Source organism: Trichoplusia ni, chromosome 11, assembly GCF_003590095.1.
Source record: "Trichoplusia ni isolate ovarian cell line Hi5 chromosome 11, tn1, whole genome shotgun sequence".
Taxonomy (NCBI): Eukaryota; Metazoa; Arthropoda; class Insecta; order Lepidoptera; family Noctuidae; genus Trichoplusia; species Trichoplusia ni.
The window spans coordinates 7,050,112-7,076,966 of record NC_039488.1 but is presented as its reverse complement, the minus strand read 5'-3'; the positions used below and the strand labels follow the sequence as shown (position 1 = coordinate 7,076,966).

General features: G+C 35.1%; 3 protein-coding genes across 6 annotated transcripts in view; 2 read left to right on the top strand and 1 right to left on the bottom strand.

The window, feature by feature from the left end:
* The first annotated feature begins 1,041 nt into the window (after window positions 1-1,041).
* On the top strand, window positions 1,042-22,288 carry LOC113498674 (P protein-like). Of its 3 annotated transcripts, none has more exons than XM_026878785.1 (17): window positions 1,042-1,175; window positions 10,232-10,452; window positions 12,046-12,199; window positions 12,922-12,958; window positions 13,126-13,261; window positions 13,795-13,970; window positions 14,408-14,653; window positions 14,953-15,156; window positions 15,691-15,806; window positions 16,570-16,708; window positions 17,153-17,288; window positions 17,920-18,122; window positions 18,977-19,070; window positions 19,367-19,509; window positions 20,280-20,390; window positions 21,178-21,325; window positions 21,855-22,288. In XM_026878785.1, the coding sequence occupies exons 2-17, from the start codon at window positions 10,260-10,262 to the stop codon at window positions 22,031-22,033; spliced, it is 2,415 nt and encodes an 804-aa protein (XP_026734586.1). In that variant the 5' UTR covers window positions 1,042-1,175; window positions 10,232-10,259; the 3' UTR covers window positions 22,034-22,288. The 3 variants fall into 3 exon arrangements, with proteins under 3 accessions (XP_026734586.1, XP_026734587.1, XP_026734585.1); XM_026878786.1 differs by lacking the exon at window positions 1,042-1,175 and adding an exon at window positions 6,258-6,627 and having other exon boundaries at window positions 12,046-12,194; window positions 12,917-12,958; XM_026878784.1 differs by lacking the exon at window positions 1,042-1,175 and adding an exon at window positions 6,258-6,627.
* LOC113498675 (glucose-1-phosphatase-like) lies at window positions 1,182-2,692 on the top strand. Its single transcript, XM_026878787.1, has one exon. It carries the CDS (start codon window positions 1,386-1,388, stop codon window positions 2,577-2,579), a length of 1,194 nt encoding a protein of 397 aa, XP_026734588.1. The 5' UTR covers window positions 1,182-1,385; the 3' UTR covers window positions 2,580-2,692.
* A 2,755-nt stretch (window positions 22,289-25,043) lies between the features above and the next one.
* Window positions 25,044-26,855, bottom strand: part of LOC113498458 (P protein-like) — a 52,324-nt gene continuing 50,512 nt past the window's right edge. For both annotated transcript variants that reach the window (XM_026878452.1, XM_026878453.1), the window contains exon 17: window positions 25,044-26,516. In XM_026878452.1, coding sequence (XP_026734253.1) covers window positions 26,338-26,516 — 179 coding nt within the window. In that variant the 3' untranslated portion in view covers window positions 25,044-26,337. The remainder of the gene's footprint in view (window positions 26,517-26,855) is intronic.

Below are 26,855 nucleotides of genomic sequence, written 5' to 3'. Positions count from 1 at the left end.
TCACATAATTATATGTAAGTATATGTTATGGCATTCACCTTAAAATAGAGTGGGGTTTACACTGCCCTGCAACCACGTCAGAGGCAATGCAAGAGCTACGTGGACCAATAGATCCCGCTCTCCTAGCACATGTAATACGGCATCTAATAATAAATATGACGTAATCTGTATAATGTAATCAATGTTTATTTTGTTTCAAAATGACATGTTGCTGTTTTGAAACGTAAATAATGTTTTGTGAATGGAATTGGGATGGTATGGATACGTCATTTTTGTTTTTGGGTGCCAGAATCTGGGATTAGAACTTTTCCTATTTGGGAAGAGGCCTTTGCCCAGCTGTAGGATATTCATAGGCCGGTAATTATATGGATCGTTTAAAAATTAAGTTCTTCAGACCCGTCATCAAAATAAAAAATCAAGGAATCTGTAAAATTCTCAATGGTTAGGTGGTTTTACGTATTTTAATGGAAAAGCGGATTTTTTTATTTAGACGGAAATCCTTTTTCCAAATTATATAATTTATCTAGCTGTGGGTGAATATATACAATACAGTCTATCTAGATTCGAACCCGCGCAACTGAGCACACAATGATGCACACCTATCTAACTATTTTGCCTGTAGGACAGGCATAATTATGTAAGTAGATTCAATTCAAGACTTGTTTCATACTAGATATAGTAAGATACAAAAAGATAGAATGATGACTTTAATTATTCAAGTAGGCTTTTCAATCACTTAATGTTTCTTTGCATTGCCATTTCCTTTTGTATTATAACGCCATCTATTGACACGGTGTCTAAATCACGCCAAAAAAGAATGAAATTTTCATTTAACAGGAGTATATTTTTATGTTTCTTATTTTGTAAAACTACTTGGAAGCTTATTATTAAATATGTTTTTAATTTTGATAATGTCCGATACATTTAAAACGATGAGGAATTTAAACTTGTAGCTTTATTCGTAAACTAGGTGCACAAGGTCATCATTGCACCTGCGTGTCAAAAACTTGTCAAACTAGTTGTTTTGATTTGAATACTTTGTTTACGTAGTCACGATTCATTGCATCAATCTGTTCATGCAATGAACATTGCCAAATAACTTTAAAGTAGGTCACAATATGAAGTTGGGTGCCTACAAAATGCAGAGGAATGACGGATATTCGAGTAGCTCGATAGTAAGTATTGTTATTCTCCGTAAAAACCTACACTACTTTGTTTATTTATTTTTATACCTTGCTGATTGCAGTATTACATAATATACTTTCCCTTTGTTCATTAATCTTAAGACTACATTCGTATCAGTACAGACAACAAGATACATACATGAAGTGGATATAAAACCTATTTAGTGTCGTGATTTCTTTGATTGATAATATTTAAAGAAAATGTTGTTAGTAATTTTATTAGTGCTAATATCAGTTATTCAAGGTGACTGTGAACAAGATTTTAAGTTACAACAAGTGTTGATATTAAGCAGGCATAATGTGCGAACTCCTTTGTCTAAAAACTTAGCAAACTTCACACCAAAAAGTTGGCCATCTTGGAAAGAAAAAAAAAGTGGTTATTTAACAGCTAAAGGCGCGCTTTTAGAAGGTTTCATGGGTGAATATTTTAAACAATGGCTACAAAATGAAGGATTACTAGATGATGCATGCCCAAATGAAAATTCTTTTTTTGTTTATGCAAACACTGCACAAAGAACTATGGCGTCAGCTTACGCTTTTGTCGACAAAGCGTTCCCGAATTGCGATATTAAAATACACAATTCGTCTGTCACAACAGATCCCATATTTAATCCTGTTATACACAATAGATCAGCCATTTTTAGGCAAGAAGCTATAGAAGAAATGCAGACATTATTAAAATCGTTACATTTAAACAATTCTTATAGAGATCTTGAGGACATACTTGATTATAAACAATCAGAATATTGTTTATTGGAGGGAAAATGTGATTTTATCACAGATAAAAATAAAATCTTTGTCAATGTAGGTTTAAAACCAAATTTGGAAGGGCCGTTAAAAATATCTAAATCTGTAATAGATTCATTTATCATGGAGAATTATGAAGGTTTTCCTTTAAAAGAGGTTGCATGGGGACAACTTATAAATACAAAACAATGGGACTTGGTTCTAGAGCTCAGCAAAGGTTACCACAGCACAATATTTAACACAACTTTAATAGCTAGAGATTTAGCAAGGCCTTTACTCAAATATATGCGAGATATACTTGTAAATAAGCACCACCGAACAACATTACTAATGGGGCATGATGCTAATATCTACACAGTACTGAAAGCATTGGACATTATGCCATATAGTTTGAAAAATCAGTATGAAATGACTCCAGCAGGCGGTAAATTGGTGTTTCAGAGGTGGGTGGATAATATTTCTGGGCAAGGATATGTCAAAATTGATTATGTTTATCAAGCTACAGAACAGATGAGACAAGGAAAGAGTCTGTCATTGAAAAATCCTCCAGAATTCACCCCGTTAAAGTTGGGAGGTTGTAAATATGTAAATGGACTGTGTCCATGGGATGAATTTGTACAATTACTTGATAATTTAATGGAAGCATAATGTTGTACACTATTCTAGTCATTTTTGTTGCCATATAATTATCTTTAAAAAAATATTAGTATTTTGTTTAAAAGTTATTTCTGTTTGTGTTTAAGAATAGTTTTTCTTAACTGCGTTGCCATATTTTATTTTTGTAAAAAAAATTAGTAACCTTTTGTTATTTCTTTTTATTGTAAAAATATTTTTAAAGTAAGAAAGAAAATATTTATTAGTTGTAAGATAAATACAATACTCAAAATACAACAAAAATTACTCAAATACATAGTGATATATTTAAATAAGTAAATAAGTTGTAGTGGAAGCAAGACACGACTCTACATTGTGTGTATCTGTGTCTCTCAGCGACAGCGAGATTTTATCGTTTATAATAGAAGCAAATACTGTAAAAACTGGTCATGTGCGAGTTGCATCGGCGGCGTGGAGGGTTCCGTACAAATAAATTTGAGGGACCACAAAATGTCACTCAAAAATGTATGTCTTTCACAGTCGTTGTTTAGCTTCGATCTTTATTTTTAGAATTTATTGTTATAGTTACCATAGAAATACAGCATCCGTGAATATTTAAACATTCTAGGTATCATCGTTTTATGATATTAAGCGTGGTGAAAAACCGATCGAACGTTTCAGTAAAGAGGGTTTTTACACTTAGCGTATGCTACTCTAAAAAGATAAATGGGGTAAAAATACTCATTAAAATGTAAATTCTTGATTAACTTTTTATTAATAGAACTTATCTGTATTGTTTTGACTCAAGAAACATTTCTTGATGAAACGAGGTATTATATCGAACTTAGACCTGCTTTTACATCCTTCTTTACCTGTGGCTATTGCAAATAAATTCAATATCGCCGAAAAATATTGAATACCTCCGCATTATTTATCTCCTAAACAAAAAAAATGATTTATTTAAGATTTAAAATCTCGTGTGACGTCTGTTGCCAGTATTCATTTTTCTAGCAAGTGATGTTTTGAGCCCCCACTACCAAACTGTAGTGCTTTTTATATTTTATTGCTTACTTTTGAAAAATATGGAGTAATGAAAAATACGTAGGTATTCAATATTTTTTGGAAATCTGTCTGTCTGACTAAAGAGTTTTTTTTTTGGGAAATTTCACCGATTTTTCTTTTCTTTATTTAATAACATCCATGTTTCGGTCTTACCGTTATTCACAAGTTTAATAATAACTCATAATAAAAATAAAGTTCTTATGTTTACTTAATTCTTAATACAGTTGCTTTATATTAAAGGTCATGTAGTTGTAGACCTTGAAACAGCTGTTAGAATGTTTGTTATCAGTTTTCCTATAGAAAAAATAGTTTTTTTTATGTAGTTCTTTTAAAAGAAGTGTTTTTAAGTTAGGTATTTGTATTGTAACTGATATTTTTTATAAATAAATATTTTTTTTTGTAGGAAAAAAATCGGATTGTATTTTTTTTATTTTATTCCTGTGAATAGTTTTTTTTTTGACAGAGAATTTCATGACCATTTTCATGTCCCGTTAGCCAAATCTGAACATTTATATTGTGTCTAATGGCGGAACAGGTAAGCTAAATGAAGTTTAACAGTTTCTAAAATTCAAAATGTCCTGTTAATAGTAAATACTGAATAATTAAATGACATAATTTTTTATGTAAAAAAATGTATCGAGGCGCCATCTAGTGTGTGCTTCTTAGAGTAACGGTGCCGCATTGTTCTGCGACTTGCAATAGATGGCGCTGCTATCGAGTGACCTCAACGTAAGGCCGTTTTACAGACAAACACACATATTTTTGCATTTATAATGTTAGTGTGATTCGTCTACAGCTTATTCGTTGATAGGTTGGCAGATAGTTATAACCTGGTGTCATCAACGTGCGATACTCAATACTCAAATACTTTATTGCTTTCCCTAATGTCTTTGGTCGTAAAATGTATTATAAGTAGGTTACTTAATTACTGATATGTGTTGCCGTAGTCCCAGACTGGACTGCATGGATAGTGAAGTGGTATAGATTACTATCCAATAAGCCAATACCACTCAACGCGACGTAATGCAGGTTCGATCCTCGGGTAGGACAAGAATATATTTGCGTGATTTACGAATGCTTGTCCTGAGTCTGGGTGTTTTGTGAATCTGATTTAGATGTTTTGTAAATCCCTTTATCCTTTAATTATTTCAAAAGTATTTTTTTTTATTATATGGACATTAAGCTGAACAGAACTGAGTATGTATGTGTAGACCCATATGTACCTTGTTTACAATAATTATAATTATGACTAATTTTTTCGACATAAACATGCATTATAAAACGTTACACCAAATTACGTGGAACTGAGCAATTTGATAGTCATTTATGCAGAGTTATTTGATACAATGTTGCAAAAACATTACGTTGTGTTTCTAGGACTTTATATTACAGTGCCATACCTAAGTACGGAAACTTTGACTCAACCCCTGCTCCTTTTTTTAAGCCCCCCATTACGTAAGGAATTTGTATGTAGCGGTATTAGAACTCTGACTAACTGCAGAATATGAATCGATGTTTTTACCAACACAGTTTGCTTTATAACTCCCTTAACAAGATGTGTGAAAAGCTTGATTTTGCCATTTTGATAATCCTTCATAATATTGAAACCAAATATAATACTTCTATATACAAACTATGATGTAATTGTCATCTCAAACAATTTTCGGAACGACATGTAGAATTTGAACCGATTAAGGAATTTGTCAATTTGTTTTAACACTTAACATTATTTTGTTTCTGATGTTTTGGGTTCCGCTTTCAGAAGGTAAAAACACTAAAATCTAAATAAACTTCCATCCATCTATCCGTCCAACTAGCAGCAGAGTGTATTATATCGTGAATTGTGATCACAAGACTATTGAAAGCTCAAGTAAAAAAAATGTTTTTCTTAAGTCCATATTTATATGGAACAGTACTATCCACAAAAGATACTAACATTGTATGTATTAAGAATCACTGCTGTAATTCCATGGTATACAATAAAGAATATTCTAATCTAATCTATTCTAATCTACTATTTGTCACATGGCTTCGATCTAACAACATAATGCTAACCATTTGTCTTGCTATTTAAATTTTCGTAATCTATACTTCTATCTATATATACTTATATATACTAATATATAAAGCTGAAGAGTTTGTTTGTTTGTTTGTTTGAACGCGCTAATCTCAGGAACTACTGGTCCAAATTGAAAAATTCTTTTTGTATTGAATAGACCATTCATCGTGGAAGGCTTTAGGCTATAAACCATCACGCTGTGACTAATAGGAGCGAAGATACAATGGAAAATGTGAGAAAAAACAGGGCAGGTATAAATCATAACTTATATCTTCTACCCACGGGGACGAAGTCGCGGGCAACAGCTAGTACTAATACATAAAGCTGAAGAGTTTGTTTGTTTGAACGCGCTAATCTCAGGAACTACTGGTCCAAATCGAAAAATTATTTTTGTGTTGAATAAAGCATTCATCGAGGAAGGTTATAGGCTATATATCATCACACTGCGACTAATAGGAGCGAAGATACAATGGAAAATGTGAAAAAACAGGGCAGATATAAATCATAACTTATATCTTCTACCCACGGGGACGAAGTCGCGGGCAACAGCTAGTTATATAATAATTTAAATACATGACAAAGATTCAAAGTAATTATTTGTAATTTGTAATGTTAACATTAACGCGAACCGGCTGTTTTCAAGTTCAATAACACCAATTTAATATTGTAAATAAATAAACTTGAACTAAGCCGATCATAATAATAATATGCGGATGATAAAATTTTCAATGACATTCGCGCCTAACACAATTCGCCATTCAGTTTGATAGCGCGACAGGCTGAACGCGCACGGCCGTTGCTTGCGCTTAAAAACTCCGTCCCGCCATTTTTTGTTATCTGTCAAAATATTGACGAAAACCTTTTTATCATAATATATTTGTCGTGTTTTGTTAAAATTGTGAATTAAAAGTGTTATTGTGGTGTGTTAATAGAAATTGGGTGTTTGCCAATAATCATTCTACATATACTCGTCTATATTCTGTAGGTATTTTTAAAGTGTACTGTGTTTATTTTTGTAGGTATTGTATTTAGAACATAAACAAGAGTGTGATCACTAAACGAGCTTTGTTTTAAAACAATTTTCTTTGTATTTTTAATTGAATCTGTGGTTAATATTGTATATCCAGATAATTTATTTATTTATTTGTTGGTAGGATTCATAGTTTGTCCTACTGATCCTACTTCCCACTAACATTATAAACGCGAAAGTTTTTATGTATGGATGTTTGTTCCTCTTTCACGCAAAAACCACTGAACGGATTTAAACGAAATTGAAATGAAACTACTTTTACGGATTTTTTTCGCGGTTTAATTTTAGATTTTAGTTCCCGACGTTTCGAAACCTTTGCAGGTATCATGGTCACGGGCTGATACACAGATGGTTTGTAACCAGGATTAACACAAGATGGTTTTATCTCGATTTTAGATTCTCATTGGATCATTTTCGATTTGTTGCGTCCGTTTTTGTTTTATCAAATTAAGTACTTAATCGTAATCATTATGATGTATATATTCGCACGCACTTCAAGGTCAAAAAACTAGAATTCGCTATGAACTTTGAATTATAAACATTACTATGAGCTACGCAAATAAATCAGCTCATGTAATGTACCTTTTTGAGTAGCCCCATAGAAATATAAGAAAAAACCTCGCGACATAATTTTTTCGGTACAAGAAGGCTAAAGAAAAACAAATTTAATCATTTTAAACAATATTTGGTTATCCAGTTTTCCTCGCGATGTTTTCGTTCACCGTTAGTGAGTAGTATCTCAGAATAAATATAAAAATACATATACCTTTGAAAAAGTCGCAATGATACTTTGCCTGCGTTGGGATCGAACCTGCATCTCGTCTATAAACCCGCAAAGCCACCGCGACATTTATTATATTAAGCAGCGAGAGAATTATGCACATCATCCGTGAAAATTAAAACTGTCTAGCCATCACGGTTCGTGATATAGAGTCTAGTATCAGACGTACAGACAGGATATCAGAGCCTAAGTACGGTTTTACCCATAGGTTACGGAAACTTAAAACTACGATGCGAAAATAATATGAAATGTGTTATATCAAGATCTTGAGTATTTGCAAGATAATCTTTCTTTAAGGTAAAAAAACCTTGGCTATTCAACCTCCATACATAATCTCGAATGGTAGACTGAAACAACCTCACTCCGAGTTACACAATATTATGTATGTCAATGTCGCGGGTTCGATCCCCATGTAGAAAAGTCAATTGTGTGATCCAAGAGTGCTTGTTCTGAGTCTGGTTGTCTTTGTGCATGTGACTTGAATGTAATAGGGTTCTGCTTTTAACCTTTGGATACTAAGCCCTAAAAAGAAACAAAATAATCTCGCAAACCCATAATAGACCATTCTCGAATCGAGTCTGGAATTAACAAGACCTCCAATTTTTAATTCTATTTTTAAGAAAAACAATACAACAGGGCCCCAATTCTGCTATTTACAATGGCCGATGAATGAATGAAATTTGGCTTAAAATGACAATTTTCGTATTCTCTTAAACATTTTTCTACACAGTAATTGCAAATTCAGTACGGGACGATACACTTAAGTTCAGTGCAAAGAATTTTCAATTATTGTGTTGGCAAAATGCTTAAGAGAATAGGAATAATTTCAAATTTAATTCAACTGCCATTAATTCATCGGCCGTTGTAAATAGCAGAATCGGGGCCCAGGAATTTATCAATTTTCTGGTAATACTATAAGTGTGCTAACAACAGTAACAAATGTAGAAACACTGATAGTGGCCCGAGTGTAATACACCGATCAATTATTACAAATTGCAATGTATAAACAATACAATTGTTGATAAAGAAAACGTATTTCACAAGAGATGTGATGTCTCTTTTGTAGGAATTATTTGCTGTTGTGTCACACATTTTAATATTTAGTATCTACCTGTATTCAATTTAAAGGGGTTTTAAAAATTCTGTACTAATAAGATACCATGGTCCGCGGGCCCACCCGCTACAAATAAAAAATGATCTCATAGGGACATAAGATCGGGAAAAAACTACCCTATGCGCTAAAACAGAGTATAAACTAATTGTGTACCAAATTTCGTCTAAATCCGTTCAGTAATTTTTGTGTGAAAGAGTAACAAACATCCATACAAATAATCTTTTGCGTTGATAATATTAGTAGGAAGAAGTAAGTAAAATAGTAGGATAGGATATTTTCATTTTAATTTCACTTCTTTCACAAAACGCCGTCTAATCTCAAACTAAGCAAAGCTTGTATTATGAGTACTAGACGAGACAGCTGAAAAACATAATTATTTAACTCTCTCCTAAAGAAGCTTATTTTAGGAAATTTTGATTGTTCAAACATAGGCTCAAAAATACCTGTCTAATATTTCTATCTGAAAGACTTAAAAGATTTGTCTTCCTTATTGCAACGAGTTACTATACCAATATTCGTAGACGTGTGTACAGATAGCAATGATCTTTGGCCTTATGCTGGTGACATAAATTAACAGACTGTTTAGATACAAGGAATATGGAAACGATGCAACGTGTGATGTAAACACAATGTTCCTTCTATAGTTACGTTTATTTGCGAGGGAACTTTCCAGGTTGCCTTGGGATGAGTCGAAGATCACCCGATAATAATGATTGCTTGTGATTCTAGCGACCTTCTTACCAAGTGTTGAATAGCTACTGACTACCCGAAGCGACTTCGGCCTTCCTAAACACGGAAGAACTAGTTATGACGTAGGTCACCCATCCAAGCATCGACTGTATTAAGTGTAGTTAAACCTGTGATCGCCGTAATAAGTACTTAAAAAAAATACGACTATTAGCTAAACAACAAACGATGAAATATTCAAACAAAAGATATGAAATAAAGTCGCATTATTAACACTTAAACAGTGTTAATAACATGATTAAACATTGGAAGAACTCGAGATTCATAACTAGGTTGGGTAAATCATGTAAGTCATAAAACAAACTAAATTTCAATATTTACACATACCTCTGCACCTCTGACACAAAAAACTGCATCCAAATCGGTTCACCTGTTTAATTTTCTGTCACAGACAGGCACACAATCTCAATCTCCTAACTCCCCTCTTTTTGCGTCGGGGTTAAAATCAGTTAATGATTCATATTGATGATTTCATATCATTTTTCATAATCATTACGTTCTTGTAGAAAATTATTTTCTTCTATGTGCAGAAAAAACTTAGTTTCTTCGAAGAATGTCATAATATGATATAATTTCGTTTCCAAAAGTTATAACAAGGTTTTTGTGCAGTCGGCATACAATAAAACACTTTGCGTCATTTATCACATCCATATATCTTATCTGACAATTTGTATGACATTTCATATAGCCGGGTAATATGTAGGATTACGTTTAGAGTGTCTGCGTAGCTAAAAACATGAAAAAAATATTCTAGACTTTTTTATTAATTAACTTTTGTTTGCCGCTTCGATCAAAATACTGATAATACTAATAATCTGGTTAATCCAAGGTACCAGCTGTACCATCGGACCCACCGTCCGATATGGTTACCGTGAACCCGGGTGGGATACAACCATTTCATTTCATTTCACAGAAAATGAACAAAACAAACTACAACCACAATGGATAAGCTACTGAAAACAGCCAAACCCTGGAAGACAGCCAGAAGCAATGAGGACTTATCTAGAAGTCAATACTCATTGGTATCCACTGATCTGACTGAGGAAGCTGTTCAGGTGTGGCTCGGGCTACCTGATCAAGTGAAATATGATCCGTCATTGGAGAAGTTTAGGCTGCGATATGAGAAGGAGCAGGGTAAGTTTTTGTCTTAGTAGTAAGTACTAGCTGTGCCCCGCGTTTTCACTCGCGAGAATAAGTAGGTCCCGTACCCGGTACCTTTATATTATTGGGGGCTGCGCATGGATCCAACAAATCACTATACAAATACATCAAGAAAGAATTAGCGAAATCGGTCCAGCCGTTCACTCAATTTTTCTATTTACAATGGCCGATGAATGAATGGAAATTGGATTAAATTTTGCCACTATTCATATTCTCCTAAGCATTTATTCAACTCAATAATTTAATGGACGGTGTCACCGTGGGATACCTAGGAAGCGGTGGCGAGACGATCGTCACGCTTACCGTGCGGACTGGTTCCATGAGCCCTAGAACAGAGAATCGTGGAAGGGTGTGGGGAAACCTTTGCCCAGCAGTGGGATACAGTGGGCTAGATTAAAAAAAATGGAAATTCATTTAAGTGCTCCGTTCCGTACTGAATTTTTAATTAGAAACTGGGGCCCTGGACTATTTTTCCAGATGCGCGATCTCACAGCGCCTTGCTCAGTTTATTATTTTACGGTCACTGCTCTTTCAATGGGAATTGACCCTAAGAGTGTAAGGAAACAATACATTCTTGTTTAAGAAATAAATGTGACTAATTAAAATTTAACATATCTTAATAAGACAAAAAATCTTTTGAAATTTAAACACGATTCTTCTCTTTATAGTGCCTGCTACTTCAATGCATATTTTTTTTTCTGTAGATTTTCAGATTTTCATAGTAGTCATTGAACTGAAATGAAAACCATACAAATTAAGTCACATTTTTGAGCTGGTTATATAGCAACAAGTAGGGTTGTCAAGTAGTTTTTGGTTGCTGCCATAACATCAAATACTAAAATAAACATCGAGGTTAAGCAACGGCTTTAAAGATCATCAATTTGCTGGGTAACAGATAAATTTGTGGTAACCCAAGCTTTGGCTTCGGTTAGACTGGAAGCCGATACCAACAAACTTGGTAAAAGTTGAAGCTGGTGACGACAGTCATGAATATTGGGGTTGAAATTATTGAATTGCAAATGTGTGAGTGCAAGTGTGTGTGTGTGTGTTTGTGTGTGTGAGTTACAAAACATGATATAATATTTAATTTTATCTTTTCGTAAAATGATTTACGAAAAGATAAAATTAAATATTAAAAAATCCTAACAGTAGGCAAGTCTCCATGCCGCAACTTTTGAAAGGCTCAACCGATTTTGATCAAACATGTCTCACACATAATTGTGTCGCCTAGCTTCAAACTCGGATAAATCCAATATGTAAAAAAGTGTTAATAAACATATTTCTATTTTTATGCCACTTTTTATTCTTACAGCATTGAATAAAACGACCCTGTTCAGCAAAATTAGTATTGAAACCATAAATTCTTCTAAAAATGTAATATTTAGCTTGGATGTACCTTATTTCGATGTAATGAAATGCCATGAATTTTGCGTTAAAGATGAATTATACACCTAAAATAATCTAAATTAAAATCACTCAATCCGTTCCGAAGCTCTGATGCCAGACAGGTAGACAGACACGACAAATTAATAACACCCCACTTTAGTAATATCCTTTTCTCCAAAGGGGAGATTGATAATTTTCAAGAGAATCCAAAAAACGGTTCCTCAGCTACAAAGAGACTGCCAGACGTAAATTCTGCCACATATATTGGTGATAAGGATGATCTTACTATAATCAATGGAGCAAGGAATGGCGCAGAAGAAAAACAGGAACAGAGGTAAGTGCTTTTATTGCCTACTAGATGGTATTTTGTTTACGATTGGTCAAAATCTGTAATGTGATAAGAAAAATTGAAAAAAAGCCCTTCATGAGCGAGTTTTTTTTTTAATAAATGCGTACAACATCACATACATTGTGCTGAACCAAGTAAGTTGCTAAAGCACTTGTGTTATGGAATTCAGACACAACGAAGGTACCACAAACACCCAGACCCGAGGCAATGTAGAAATGTGAATTTTACATTGACTCGACCGGGGATCGAACCCGGGACCGATCGAACCTTGAAACCGGTGCGTACGCCACTCGAGCACGGAGGTCGTCGAAGTTAGAGTCGCGACTATGATAGTTCTGTAGAAATAGGCTAAAGAAAACAAACTTACGTAAACCTAATATATGTATGTCTAGTAATCTATCTTTGCTTCGATGACTTCTTTATGATAATTTTATAACGGTAATGACAACACATTATCTGTAAATTTAACTGCGTGACGATTCATAAAATACAGCTTGGTGGGCAGACTAGACGGCGGTGCCTTTGGGACAGGGCTCCATTGCCCTTTGGGTACAGAACTGAAAAAATACCTTCATACACCAACAGTATCTAAATTTGACATATACCATATACATACAGATTGCCTATTAGAGTTAAAAATAGTTTTTTTTTACAGACCTGATCCATGTATCTTACCTATTAGAGTTTAAAATTGCTTTTTTTTACAGACCTGATGATGTCCGTATACCGAATAAGAAGTCAAAGGTAATAAGAAAACCTGTTTATTTTAATCTAATTTAAATTAACTTAAATCGTAAAAAAAATAAAATAATCATCGTCATGCAACGTTAAATCAGGAGGTCTGCCACTACTGGACACAACATTATAAGTTTTAAATTTTTCAATATCAATATAAATACTGTTCTCCACAGGTGGCACAAGCAAGACAAACAGTCAAACTCACAATTCTAGTAGGAGTCTGGATATTCTTTACAATAGTATTCTTAATGTACAATGAGAAAGAAGAAATAACACGACACTCAACAGTAGCACCGGGAGAAATTAAAAGTAAGTCACAATCATCATCATCCCAGCCTTTTCCCAACTATGTTGGGGTCGGCTTCCGGTCTAACGGGATGCAGCTAAGTACTAGTGATTTACAAGGAGCGACTGCCTATCTGAACTCCTCAACCCAGTTTCCTGGGCAACACGATACCCCTTAGTTAGACTGCTTGGCAAATATATGAGAAATTAATTCAAATCAAATGTAGGTTTTTGAAACTCAAAGCTTTTTCCTCATTTATCTTACTTCTATTCGAAGAAGAGACATAAAAATATTTATGAATATACATATGTATGTAAATGTTTCCTACTATGTCTACTAAGCAATATAAATTAAGATACGTGGAACGGTTTAAGGAAAACAATCTAATAACTTGGCAAAAAATATGAAAATTCATACTAGACCATTTAAAGAATAAATTCCGCTGTCCGTCTGTCCAAAGCCAAGGTCATTTGCTATTCAAACCGAAAAACAAAAAGGCCAAAAACATACCATTTATCTCAAGGCATTATCATAGCAGGAACTTCATCTTCCACAGACTTTATACTTCTAAATAGTGGACATAAGCTCTCGATTCTACTGAAGTTAACCGGACCGTTCTTATCAGAACCATATGAAAAGAAATTGAAAGAGAATGAGAAAGAGAATATGACCAAAATGGTGGTTTGGATTGAAACTTGGATTGATAATAATGGGGAAAAGAAGGCTTTACCGGTAAGTCTTACCCAACTGTTTACGTAGGTTAATGTTGTTTAGGTCGCTTTTTACTTCACGCCATAAGGAAAAAGATATCAATTTGTTTTTGGTAGTATTGAAAAAATGAATCTCTTTATTTTCAATATTTTTTTTTCGTTGAATGAAAACTAGTTTTATGGATTTTATCGCGGTTTAATTTTAGATTTTAGTTCCCGACGTTTCGACACCTTTGCAGGTATCATGGGCTCAGGCAGACTGTAATTAAACACACATAAATAATGATGTATGAGACTACTGTAATAATTTATTTTTAAAGAGTAACTTCTCCAGTTTCTTGCCGGTTCTTCTCCATAAGAATGATATTTTGGAACTGCGCGCCTAACTCATTACAAAACCGACTTATATCTCCAAGCTATCCATATAACATAAAACCTCCAAAAATCCTCGTCTTCCAGTCGTCACCACAATGGACCATCTACCTCGAAGACCAGACCCAAGACTTCCACCTCACAGAAACTCGTTCAGCAGTCCTCCACCTCGAGACCACAGTCTCCAGACTCCTGGCTGTGAGGATCCAGTCGACGGCATCCATAACTACGCCCTTCACCATGAGTTATACCTTGGATCCGCTAGATGGCGCCACTGGGATTATATATGCGTGTATCTTGTTATGTGCCTTGTATGCGTTGATAGTTTTTGAGGTGAGTTTTAATTATTTTACAGGTGAAAAGATTGTTTTACTATTTGAATTATTGCTAAGGAATGTCTGGTGAAGAAAAAGCATTATAATATACTAATGAAAAAATGGTAGTGGTGCGCATGACGCCCTCTTTTAAACTTTAAAACAGACCTTGTCAATTTTTCCAAAAATATGTGTCTAACATTTTACAATTATCTCATCACACAAACATTCGTCGGTGGGGATCGAACCCACAACCTCCAGTCAGTGCCACTAACCACTAGACCAACAGGCAATTTCAATAACATATTTTGCCTCTAGGTTATAAATAGGACGATGGCCGCTCTTCTGCTATCCACCACATCCATAGCAGTTCTCTCCCTGGTGGGTGAGCGACCCTCGCTCCCGGAGCTGGTCTCCTGGCTGGACGTGGAGACCCTGCTGCTGCTGTTCAGCATGATGGTGCTGGTCGCCATCCTGGCTGAAACTGGAGTCTTTGATTATTTTGCTGTGCTTACTTTTCAGGTAATGGGTATATGTTTTCATACAATCACTTTTCTTGTTTGTTTGTCGTGCCGGTTGGATTTTTGTAACTCAACTTTGAGGCACTTCCCGATAAGCTAGGAAACTGAAATTTCATCAGGGAAGCTTCAAACGCGATGATAATGCAATGCAACCAACAAACTTTCATACAGTTTGGCGATTTTTTTGTACGCCTTTGTTTTGAATAAATAAATAATAATAATAATAAACCAATTTTGATAAAATTTTGTTGGAGTGACATTTAAAAACGTGTGTTTATTTAATTCATTATTAGTACATTATACTACACTGTGTAATACTATTAAAATACATATGCTAAAGGAAATAGAAAATAGTAATAAATGTATGAAGATATTTTTGATATTGGTAAGAAACATGACTTAAATATTAAAAAAAAATGAATGGGATCATGTCCAGAACCCCTGAAAAACGGGTACGCGTCGATGTCCCTTCCACCCCGTATAGTTTTAAATAACAGAGTAATGTATCTCAACAACATTGAATATTTTGTTTCAGCTGGCAAGAGGGAAAATATGGCCGTTAATAACCCTCCTCTGCGTGATCACAGCTATTGTGTCACTCCTACTGGATAACGTGACAACTGTGCTACTGATGACACCAGTTACTATAAGGCAAGTTATAGAATTAGTATTAAACCCCCTTGGTTGTTCTTTCCTCTTCTCAATGCTTTCTGACTTTAACCCTGGATAGTCACGGACATTCGTTCTAGATGAACCTCTATAGTTAGGCCAACGAGACGAGATAAAGAATGTAAACAAATTTTCAGGGATTCATAACATTTTTATTTGAATAAAGTATTATGAAGTTCGAATTTTGACAAAAATGAAGGAATTAACTTGTTCACAACATAGCGGACCAAATGTTGACAACTGCCGTACTGACTGCTTTCTTGTACCACGAAACACATAACGACAGCCGTCATCGACCAACTGACTCCATAACTGTGCGTACGAGTGATAAGGACAGGGATAATAATCCTTCGGTATCGCAATGTAACTCGGTAACGGTCCGTAAGTTTTTTATCTCGTCTCATTTTCCTTACTATAGATGACATCAGATCATCAGATTCCAGACTGACCAATTTCTGGATGACTCCCACGTTAAGACTAGGTGACCTATGACATCCCAATTTCGAGATGTTACCGACTTCCTCCTCATCAATTACTTTTGACTTCCTCATGTGGAACACTCCCGAACTTCGCCTCTTAAATGACTCCCGACCCCCCCCCTTGATGATCTCTGACTTCCTCTATACTAGGTGATCTCCCGTTTAACCGTTCTTTCCCGTTAACCCAGCCAGTAAGCCGGTGCCGTTACCCAGTTCTATTATTTTAAACTCGGCCTGCCTTATTTCTCCGTTATCTATCTCCCCAGGCTATGTGAGGTGATGGGTTTGAATCCGGTCCCAGTATTGATATCCATGGTGCTGTTTTGTAATTTGGGTGGTACTGCGACGCCAGTGGGAGACCCACCAAATGTAATTATAGCGAGTAATAAGCAGGTTGTGCAAGCTGTAAGTATTATTAATAATAATATTGTTTAAAGAAAAAACATACAATTGACTTTATATGAAAAACTACTGACCAAAATATGATAATTTTGTGGGACCCAATGACAGTTATTTCAACTGAAAAAAATTAACAACAAAATTGGTTCATTAAGTACGAATTTCTGAGGACGAACGACGAATTGAGAACCCCCATCTATTTGAAGTCGGTTAAAAAAACTATTTGCGTTTGTAACTAAATCTAAAAATTCTGTTTATCCAATTTATGTATGAGATTACACGATAAAAAAAGTAATTCCTTTCGAAATAAGATGAGTCCAGTATAAAATAAATAAAATAGAAGTACACAACTCCGCTAACTAGTAAAAGTCACATCAAAATCGGACCAGCCATTAAGTAGACAAACCCGTTCAAACACAAAACTACCTTACTCTATTTAAATTTTCCCAGGGAATTAACTTCACGAACTTCACATTCCACATGACGTTTGGCATCATACTCGTGGCTATACAAACATACATACAGATTCGATTTATATTCAGAGATACTAACACACTTCGGCTGAACGAATCTAAGGATATACAAGGTAATATCACCAATGTAAGAATTGTTATAGCAGTCTAAGTAAGGGGTATCGTGTTGCCCAGGTAACTGGGTTGAGGAGGTCAGACAGGCAGCCGCTCCTTGTAAAACATTGGTACTCAGCTGAATCCGGTTAGACTGGAAGCCGACCCCAAAATAGTTGGGAAAAATGCTAAGCCGATGATGATAAGAGTCGTTATATCAAAAGAAAATGCTTTCAAAGTGACTGGCTTGTTGGTCTAGTGGTTAGTGACCCTGACTGCTAAACCGGAGGTCGTGGGTTCGATTCCCACCCAGGACAAGGGTTCGTGTGATGAGTAAGATTGTTTGTTCTGTGTCTGGGTGTAATTTATCTATATTATGTATGTATTTAGAAATATATAAGTATGTTTATCATTTGTCTAGTGCTCTTAATACAAGCTTTGTTTAGTTTAAGACTAGATGGCGTTGTGTGAAAGTTATGGAGTATTATATTATTGATATAGGAATTATTTTCTTAGTAAAACATTTTGAAGCAAATCTGGGCAAATCCCAGCAGTGGTACACAGTGGGCTAGATAACAAAATCAATGAATAAAGGGGATATTTCTCCCTCTCTCTCTCTCTCTTGCTACTTCTCTTATCACCTCCTCTCAGATCTTCGCAACGAGATATCAGTTTGGCGTCGTGCCGCAGATTCCCTACCTCACCTCAGCAACGATCAGAGTATAGTTAAAGAGAGGATTGAGCGTAAGGCCAACAGGCTTGCAGCCAAGTTGGAAGTTTTAGTCAAAGAGGCCAAGACAAGGGCCTGTCCCAAAGCGTGCTATGAGAGTACGTTGGCTGATATGAGGCAAAAGGTAATCGATCTTTGTAACGGTAAAACGGGGTGAATAAAGTATTTTTTTTCGTGGATATAAACAGCGTTAACAGAGGGGTATCGTGTTGCCCAGGTAACTGGGTTGAGGAGGTCTGATAGGCACTCGCTCCTTGTAAAACACTGGTACTTAGATGAATTCGGTTAGACTGGAAGCCGACCCCAACATAGTTGGGAAAAGGCTAGGCCGATGATGGATAGAAACAGTGTTTTTATTAAAATACATATAAATTGATGATTATACGAAAATTCTCAAGTATTTCAGAAAGTAATTGTGTTTTAGCATTTTTATGTAAGAAAATATACGCGACCCCTAAAAACACTGTTTTCTATTCACTCCGTTTTACGGTATAGCATTTTAAGAGATTTTTTTATTGATACGTTGAAAGGAGAAAGGTTTTTGCTCAGCAATGGAATTAATGTTGTTCTTAATGCTTATATTTAGGGTTAAAATCGGTACCCTATTACTGATATTCCGCTGTCTATCTATTTGATACCAGGCTGCATCAAATGAACAATGTTGGATAGGCAGTTGAAATTTTCACAGATGGTGTATTTATGCTGCGGCAATCAAACTGTACTGAAAGTAAAAGTCGAGGTTGAGCAATAGATGGAACGGTTCGGATTTGACCATTTTCGATATTTTCACTCAAGTTATTTGCACGGAACCCTCAGTTTTGCGGATTTGTCTAGTCAAGTGCAGTCGGTTTTCTTATTTGCAGTTTATATATATTTTGTTAAACGAGTGATTTGCGGAATTTATATTAAATTAATATCTATGAATGATTTCTTGTTTAAGCATATTATAATTTTATTTAATTATCTTATTCTTTCCAGTACAAAATAAAAGACAAATGGCTGTTAGTGAAATGTTCGGTGACCATAGCTTTCGTTGTCATAGCATTCTTTCTGCACTCATTACCACAATTCAGTAAGTATTCAAAAGAAAAGAGTTCCCACAGCTAGAGACAAACAATAAAAGGTTAATTAAAGAATCATAATTAAAAACTCTAAGTTTGCCAAGGCAAGGCAAAAGAAGCTTCGGTGGTCCGGGAGCAAGATGGGTTGATGACATAATATGTCGGGTCGATTTTGTATAAAACTGGCACAGGATTGTAGAAATTGGCACGAGAAAGAGAAGGCCTATGCCCAGCAGTGGGAGGATAAAGGCTGTGGATGATGATGATAGTGATGACATATTCTTTAATTTTACTTTAATTATTCTAGACCGAGTTTCCCTAGGCTGGACTGCTCTGCTAGGATCCCTACTGCTTCTAACTCTAGCAGACCGTGAAGACCTGGAACCGATTCTGCACAGGATAGAGTGGTCTACTCTGCTGTTCTTTGCTGCTCTCTTTGTGTTGATGGAGGTAAATTGGGCTTGAAATTTTTTTATGTCATGAACTAGAGTATTTGGCAAAAAAAGAAACTAAAATTTCATTAGACATTTATAGCGGACAAGTTCTGTTAAAGAATCCAGCCTATCATTATCCACTGCTGGACATAGGCCTCTCCTACGCCACGTAGTCCTCCGATTTCCATTACCTTATTACACGCCTTACGCTTTTATTGGCTCCACCTGTAATTATGTATGTTTGTTGTAACCAACTTCTTTGGACTTGATATTTACCCACTTCAAACGGTACACGGTACGGTGACAATACAATAATAATGGAAAGTGAAAAAAATAATGTAAAAAAGCGAGACAGTGTCCGTGGTTTCGAAGAAATATTTTCAGATCCACTAAACACCCCACGCTTTTTACAGTCTTCTTAATTGACTTATCACTCTTATCCATCATCATTCCCCTGCCCTTATCCAAATTATTATTTTGGGTCGGCAAACATGTCTTCTTCCATACCTTCCTATCTGACGTCATCTCACAAGTAACACTCTTAGCAGTGATATCTTCTTTTACAAAATTCATCCATCGTTTCCTTGGTCGCCCTCTTCCCCTATATCCATCCACATCCATTATCAACGACTTCCTCACCACATGACTCTCATTTGATACCATGACAGCCGGTTGCCACGTAGTTTTTCGCTAACCGGTGCCACTTTCAAACTTCCCCTTACATACTCTTAAACTATTCTTGTATTCAAAGATTGCTTCGAAGATATAATTTTCTTTTTGTCCTAGGCATTAGCTAAACTAGGTCTGATCGGGTATATTGGTGGTTGGACGGAAGCTTTGATCCTACGAGTCGATGAGAGCGACAGGTTGGCTGTGGCGCTGGTACTCATGATATGGGTAACTATTATACTATGTAACTATCGTCCTAGCCTTTCCCCACCTATGTTGGGGTCGGCTTCCAGTCTAACCGGATTCAGTTAAGTGCCAGTGTTTTACAAGGAGCGACAAGGAGTGTATTGATACAGAATATTGATGACTTAATCAAGAGCGTTTTTAGCTTTATTTGATGATAAAAATAGTTTTAGTAAATTAGGATTTAAAAAAAATAAACGACTCCCGCACTAAGGAATTCACATGCACAAGGACACCCAGACTCAGAACAAGCATTCGTGGATCACACAAATGCTTGTCCTACGCGGGGATCGAACCCGCGACACGTCGCGCACAGTGGATTTGGCGAGATGACCTCAACCACTCGGCTATCCGTGCAGTCAAATATTGAAATCCATTGTGAAGTGAGAGTATCAATTACTAAATCTCATTCTTGCTACAGTTACACTTTGATACGGTCGGTCCGTAGATAGGTGACCTTCTTTGTCATAAAGGGTTCCTCCGTTTTTCGGAAGGCACGTTAAATTGTGGATCTCGGCTGTTATTAATTCATCTTTGACAGTACAGGTAGTCAGCAGCTTGAAAAGTCTGACAAGCAGTCTAACTAAGTGGTATCGTGTTGCCCAGGTAATTGGGTTGAGGAGGTCAGACAGGCAGTCACTCCTAGTAAAACACAGGTACTTAGCTGAATCCGGTTACACTGGAAGCCGAACCCTACATAGTTGGAAAAGGCTAGGACGATGATTCTGAGGACACTACTTCATATATTTTTTAACTGATACTACACTTGTAGGTATCAGGTATAACCTCAGCCTTCGTTGACAACGTCCCCCTGACGACGATGATGGTCCGCGTGGTGACGTCACTGGGCTCCCATCCAACTCTCAACCTGCCGATGGCGCCGCTCATCTGGGCGCTCTCATATGGAGTCTGTTTGGGAGGTGAGTATTTTGCAATAACTTTTGTATAAAAATATGTGAAAATTCGAAACAAATATTGTTATTGACAGAAATTAATTCTATTACCAATGAAAAAAGTAAATGAAAGTCAAAGTCTCCTTCCTTCCGTCTTTTTGGTTGTCTTTCCGTCCGTTCGTTTGTCCATCCTTTTATCTGTATGACTTTCCTTCCTTTTCTAACTGCATATAAATGAATGGGATGGCAATAGCTTAGGATAAAATTGGAGGCGTCTCTAAAAAAAAGCGGTTTAAGATGTTTTATTTTATTCAAAATAATATTATAAATTTTTGTGCAAGCCTCATCAAGCCTAAACGGCTAGACCGATTTCGATGAAATTTGGTATCAAAGTAGACACCTTGGTTTGATACATAGCCTATTCAAATCCTTCTTTTTTCAAGAATAGTAATATTTTTACAGCTATAACCGACATTCAAGCCTGTGAATCTGCGAGAAATTAAATAACATGCTGTATATAGATTCGCCATTTTAACTTTTTTTTCCTTTTTTCCAGGTAACGGCACATTAATAGGCGCAAGTTCAAATGTCGTCTGCGTAGGGATAGCAGAAAACCACGGATATAGAATAAGCTTCATGCAGTTCTTCAAAATAGGCTTTCCTGTAATGATAGGCCATTTAGTCATAGCAACTGCCTATTTATTAGTCTGTCATTGCGTTTTCACTTGGCATTAGGAATAACAGGAATGGGAATGAATACTTGGTTTATAAAGTAAAAATCTATTTTTCTCCCTCAGTTAGATAATTTAAAAATATTAAACACGGCTTTTTTAAACATTTGTGCCGGGATTCGAACTCACGACCTTTGGCTTGGCAGTCAATAGGTTATACCATTCGACTATCACTGTTAATTGAAAGTGATAATTAAGTACAATGCTTAGTTTTATTATAAGTTAAATATAACATCTTTTTTTATATGAAACTAAGTTTTTTTAAAAATTAAGAGTAAATTTGTGCTTTAATACCAAAATACATATAATTATGTAAAATATACTTTCTGTTTAATATTTTTTATTATTAAAATGTAAAATAATACAACTCCCGCCATTAGCCATTTTAATCCTTGTGTCGCGGGGGTTTCACAAATATTCAAGTCATATGCACAAAGACACCCAGACTCAGAACAAGCATTTATCACAAAAATGCTTGTTCTAGAAAATATCTAGTTATTAAACCGTCCTTTTTAATATTTTGCAAATAAGTTTATATTCATTAAAATATTATTATTGTTCTGTAAAAGAAACTCTTTCTGTCCTTAGGGGAGGCCTTTGTCCAATAGTGGCATAATTATAGTAATACTTTTAACTAAATACTTATTGTACACCTTAAAGTGACAAAGACAGTATGCCACTTAAAGGTGAATAAAAAGTAAAATATTTTAAATTATACAATTAAGTACGAGAAGCTTTGAACAACGTTTATTGTTTTTTTATAAAAAAATAATGTGATATTTGTATTGTTGTGTAATAAATAGTTTTATTTTTAAATGAATTATAATAAATATATTTTTTCCATCGACTTTCATTTTTTTAATCTCTTTTTATTCACGGGATAACTTCATGAGAAGAGACCCGGTCCTTTCTAAAGGCGTGCACGGGGACACAGGTCCAACATGCAGAGGCCTTGGCCTGGTTGAGAACTTTAATCTAAAATGTGATGGGCAATAAATTCCACAGATCCATTTTATTAAGGCGACAAAGACACGTCACCTGTGAGCTTTTTAATTTGAAAGCCTTTCAAGATATAGAGACTGGTGTAATCAGCCAAACGTGCAACAGAGCCTTAATCATTGGGTTTTGTTATTTATGGTATCGTCGTCGCCTTCGGCCTAGCCTTTCCCGAACTACGTTGGGGTCGGCGTCCAGTCTAACCAGATTCAGCTAAGTACCAGTGTTTTACAAGGAGCGACTGCCTACCTGACCTCCTCAACCCAGTTACCTGGGCAACAAGATACTCCTTAGTTAGACTGGTTGTTAGACTCTAGCTTCTGACTACCTGTAGAAACTCAAAGATCTGTGAATAACAGCCGGGACCCACAATTTGACGTCCCTTTCGAAACACGGAGGAATCCGTTATGACAAAGATGGTCACCCATCTACGGACCAACCGTAGCTTTACCGTAGGTCCTCCTCTTTGTTTCTTAGGGTTCAGTATGTAGTAAGTAAGTTTGAACCAAATAATGAAACATCATCATCATCATCCCATTCCCATCCCATTCCCCTGCCCTTATCCCAATTATTTTATTTGGGGTCGGCGCAACATGTCATCTTCTTCCATACCTTCCTATCGGCCGTCATCTCACACGAAACACTCTTTACAGCCAAAAAATGAAATAATGAAACAAAAAAGTAAATAAATCACTCACAACTTTTATTTAAACTTACAATTATTACGTAATGTCCATGTCTTTCTAAATACTGTTTACAACAAATTATTATAAATACTAACAATAATTTAAAACAAATACCTTTATCATCAAATATCACAAAGATAATTACACTTTAGTATAAACATTTGAAAATAATAACTTTCTTATATTCATACCCAAACTAAATAAAATAAAACTTTTAGTCAAGTGTCACTTTAAGTGGTCACTGCATAAGGGTCAACCACCACTGAAGTAAGCGATCAAATGACGTTCACTGCGCCTTGCTGCCTCACAGTTCTTTAAGTTAAGGACTGAACTTTTTGATCCCGTAAATAAGATTACAAATTACTTTATAAGAATTGACCCTTAGTATCTATATTGCTACTTCACACCTTGAAGTACAACATGACACTTGAAACTATGACGTTCCAAAACTCGGCGATTTTAATATTCAATTCAAAAATTAAAGAAAGTTACCATTTTTATGTTTGATAAGAGCAATTTTATATTGCTTAGTATAATACTAAAATTATAAACCTCATAATATAGAAAAAAGTAAATTGTGACCATAAAACGATAATAGTAAATGAACTGTCAAAAAAAAGACAGTTTTCATGGTATATAAGTGACATTTAGACACCATATTTTCAACGTAAGAAAATGACATTTCTTTTTAATAAGTTAAGTTTTATTAAAAAGACACACGTCACTTATTGGTGAGTGACTCCAAACTTATTTTTTTTTAAAAGTTATTGTGGCAACAAATGCAGAAATGTCACTTACATAAAAGTTTTCATGAAATACATTAATAAAAAATAATAAATAATCATTAAAAAATCCTATAAAACAATAAAATATTGTATAAAAAAATCATTATTATCCCATTTAAGTACACATTTTTTTTATTTTTGTACTGAAATGTTTAGCTGTAAGTACATCTTGTAGGTACACAATCTCTTAATGTTCACATTTATAACTATTATCACTTGACAATTTATAAAACTAAAGTTAATTTAATTCGTAATGAAAGAGTTATTTGGAAATGAAAGCTTGCACTCTGAACGTTATACGAAGGACTCGCTAATTAATAACTTTTAACGACGTGTCGCGGTTGCGATCCCCGCGTAGGACAAGCATTTGTATGATCCACGAATGCTTGTCCTGAGTCTGGGTGTCTTTGTGCATGTGACTTGAATGTATGTGAAACCCTCCCGACACAAGGATTAAATTCCTTATAAGCGGGAGTGGTTACTAAAAAGTAAAAAAGAGGGAACTGAAATATGGCAACATCTGCACAAAGGCTAAATTAATTGACGGTTTTGGATAGAATTTGGTAGACAGATAGCTTATTTACTGGATTACTACGTTGGTTTTTTTTTCCGATAGTATGTTCCCGTTGGATCATTTTCGAAGAGCCCGCACTTTTATTAAAAAAAAAAATAGGTATAAAATAGGCACAGTAACAATCCGTTTAACTAAGTCTTTCCAAATAACTCTGTATTACTTAATAATACAATATGTATCCTATTCTTTAGTAAATCAAACTTACAATATTTTTTTTGTTCTAAAAATACTGAAATATCACACTATATAATTGTACGCGGCTAAATAAGCCAAAAGGTTAGACTAATTTGGTTAAATTCTAAATAATAGTTATAAAGATTTCAAATCTAAAACTAGTTCAACTTCATTTGAGTTTTCATATTTCTATCTCTCTCACACTTTTGTCAAATCGCTAATGTAAGAGAGAGAGAGAGGAAATATGCAACTTCAAAATAGAATATTCTTAAATAATGTCTTTTTGAACTAAAATGTATGTATGTATATACTTTCTAAATATATTTTGTAAGATAAACATTTTAGAAGATGATCTAGTAGTTTTAACAAAAACCTTAATTTTGGACACTCAAAATAACCCAAATTATTTTGTCTTAAACGATGTTAATATGAATATCGCCACATAAAGCTACAAAATTCAGAGCCGTCAACGACTAAAACAGTCAAAATCTTACAATTTATACATAAGTACAAGATTTTGGGGACGGACTATAAAATCTAGTCAAATAAATCAGGTAAATTAGTAAAAATCAAAAACAGTAAAACGACCAAAACAAATAGTAATAAAAAGTTTTCTGAACAAAAAAGCAATAATTCTGGATAAGCACAAAGATAGTTGGGGTTGACCCCATGACACTAAAAAATAAATTTAGGAAGAAATTACAATTTGGGTGAAATTCCAAGTATATATTGGTCTTGAATTGTTTTTAGATGAATTTGTAAGTAAGTAACACATGTTATATAATAAATAAACTCAAAACACCAATCACAGATGTGATAAAATTTTCTTCTTAAGTATGCTTTTCCAGCCGTGGGACAGTTTAAGCTCAGAAAACCTTTCCTTTTGATATTATTAGGCATAACTGAACAAATTTCATGTCGAGGACTTTGCCTAATTTAGGCTAAAAAGGTGACTGTTTCGCCCAGATGAGGCAACAAAAATTTGACGATTATATCCCAGCTTAGGCAATTGAGGCCTTTGCTTAAAACTCCCAAAGTTAAGTACTCTGGACCCTGAAGGCTGATTCTTCTACCATATATTACAATTCTTCTGTTAATGCCATTCTAGAAGACAATGGCAGAGTAATAGATAGAACGAAGCCACAATGAGATGACCGATCATGACGGGGAAGCCGATTTTAAAGAATTGCATGAATGTGAATTTGTAGCCGTGTTGTTCTGCCACCCCCGCGCATACGACGTTTGCGCTGGCGCCGATTAGCGTGCCGTTACCTGTAAAAAATTATATTATTAGTATTCTTGTACTATACAGTCAGTGAGGCGAAAACCACTTCATTTTACGAACTTCTGCGCTTCTGAAGGGAGTTGGGATGGCTGGACCAAAGAAAACTTAAGTCAAATGATGCGGTTTGGAGCATATAAGTAAGGAAAAAGAAACCCACCGCTAGTAACCCTCAAGCTCTCATTTTAAATGGCGAGACTTTCCAAGTCTTGGGCTTAGTAAATAGGTCAAATAAAAAGAAAACTAAGAGTCAACTAAGTGTTAATATTATTATAACTTGAGAAACAAACATTCCATCAGCACACACGTTATTTTATTATCTTTATATT

Bases quoted from the DNA above. Each gene is read 5' to 3' on its own strand.
- LOC113498674 (XM_026878785.1), top strand. From the start codon at position 10,260: ATGGATAAGCTACTGAAAACAGCCAAACCCTGGAAGACAGCCAGAAGC. The intron at 16,709-17,152 runs GTAAGTATTATT...AAATTTTCCCAG, and splicing joins ATAAGCAGGTTGTGCAAGCT to GGAATTAACTTCACGAACTT. The intron at 21,326-21,854 runs GTGAGTATTTTG...CCTTTTTTCCAG, and splicing joins ATATGGAGTCTGTTTGGGAG to GTAACGGCACATTAATAGGC.
- LOC113498675 (XM_026878787.1), top strand. From the start codon at position 1,386: ATGTTGTTAGTAATTTTATTAGTGCTAATATCAGTTATTCAAGGTGAC.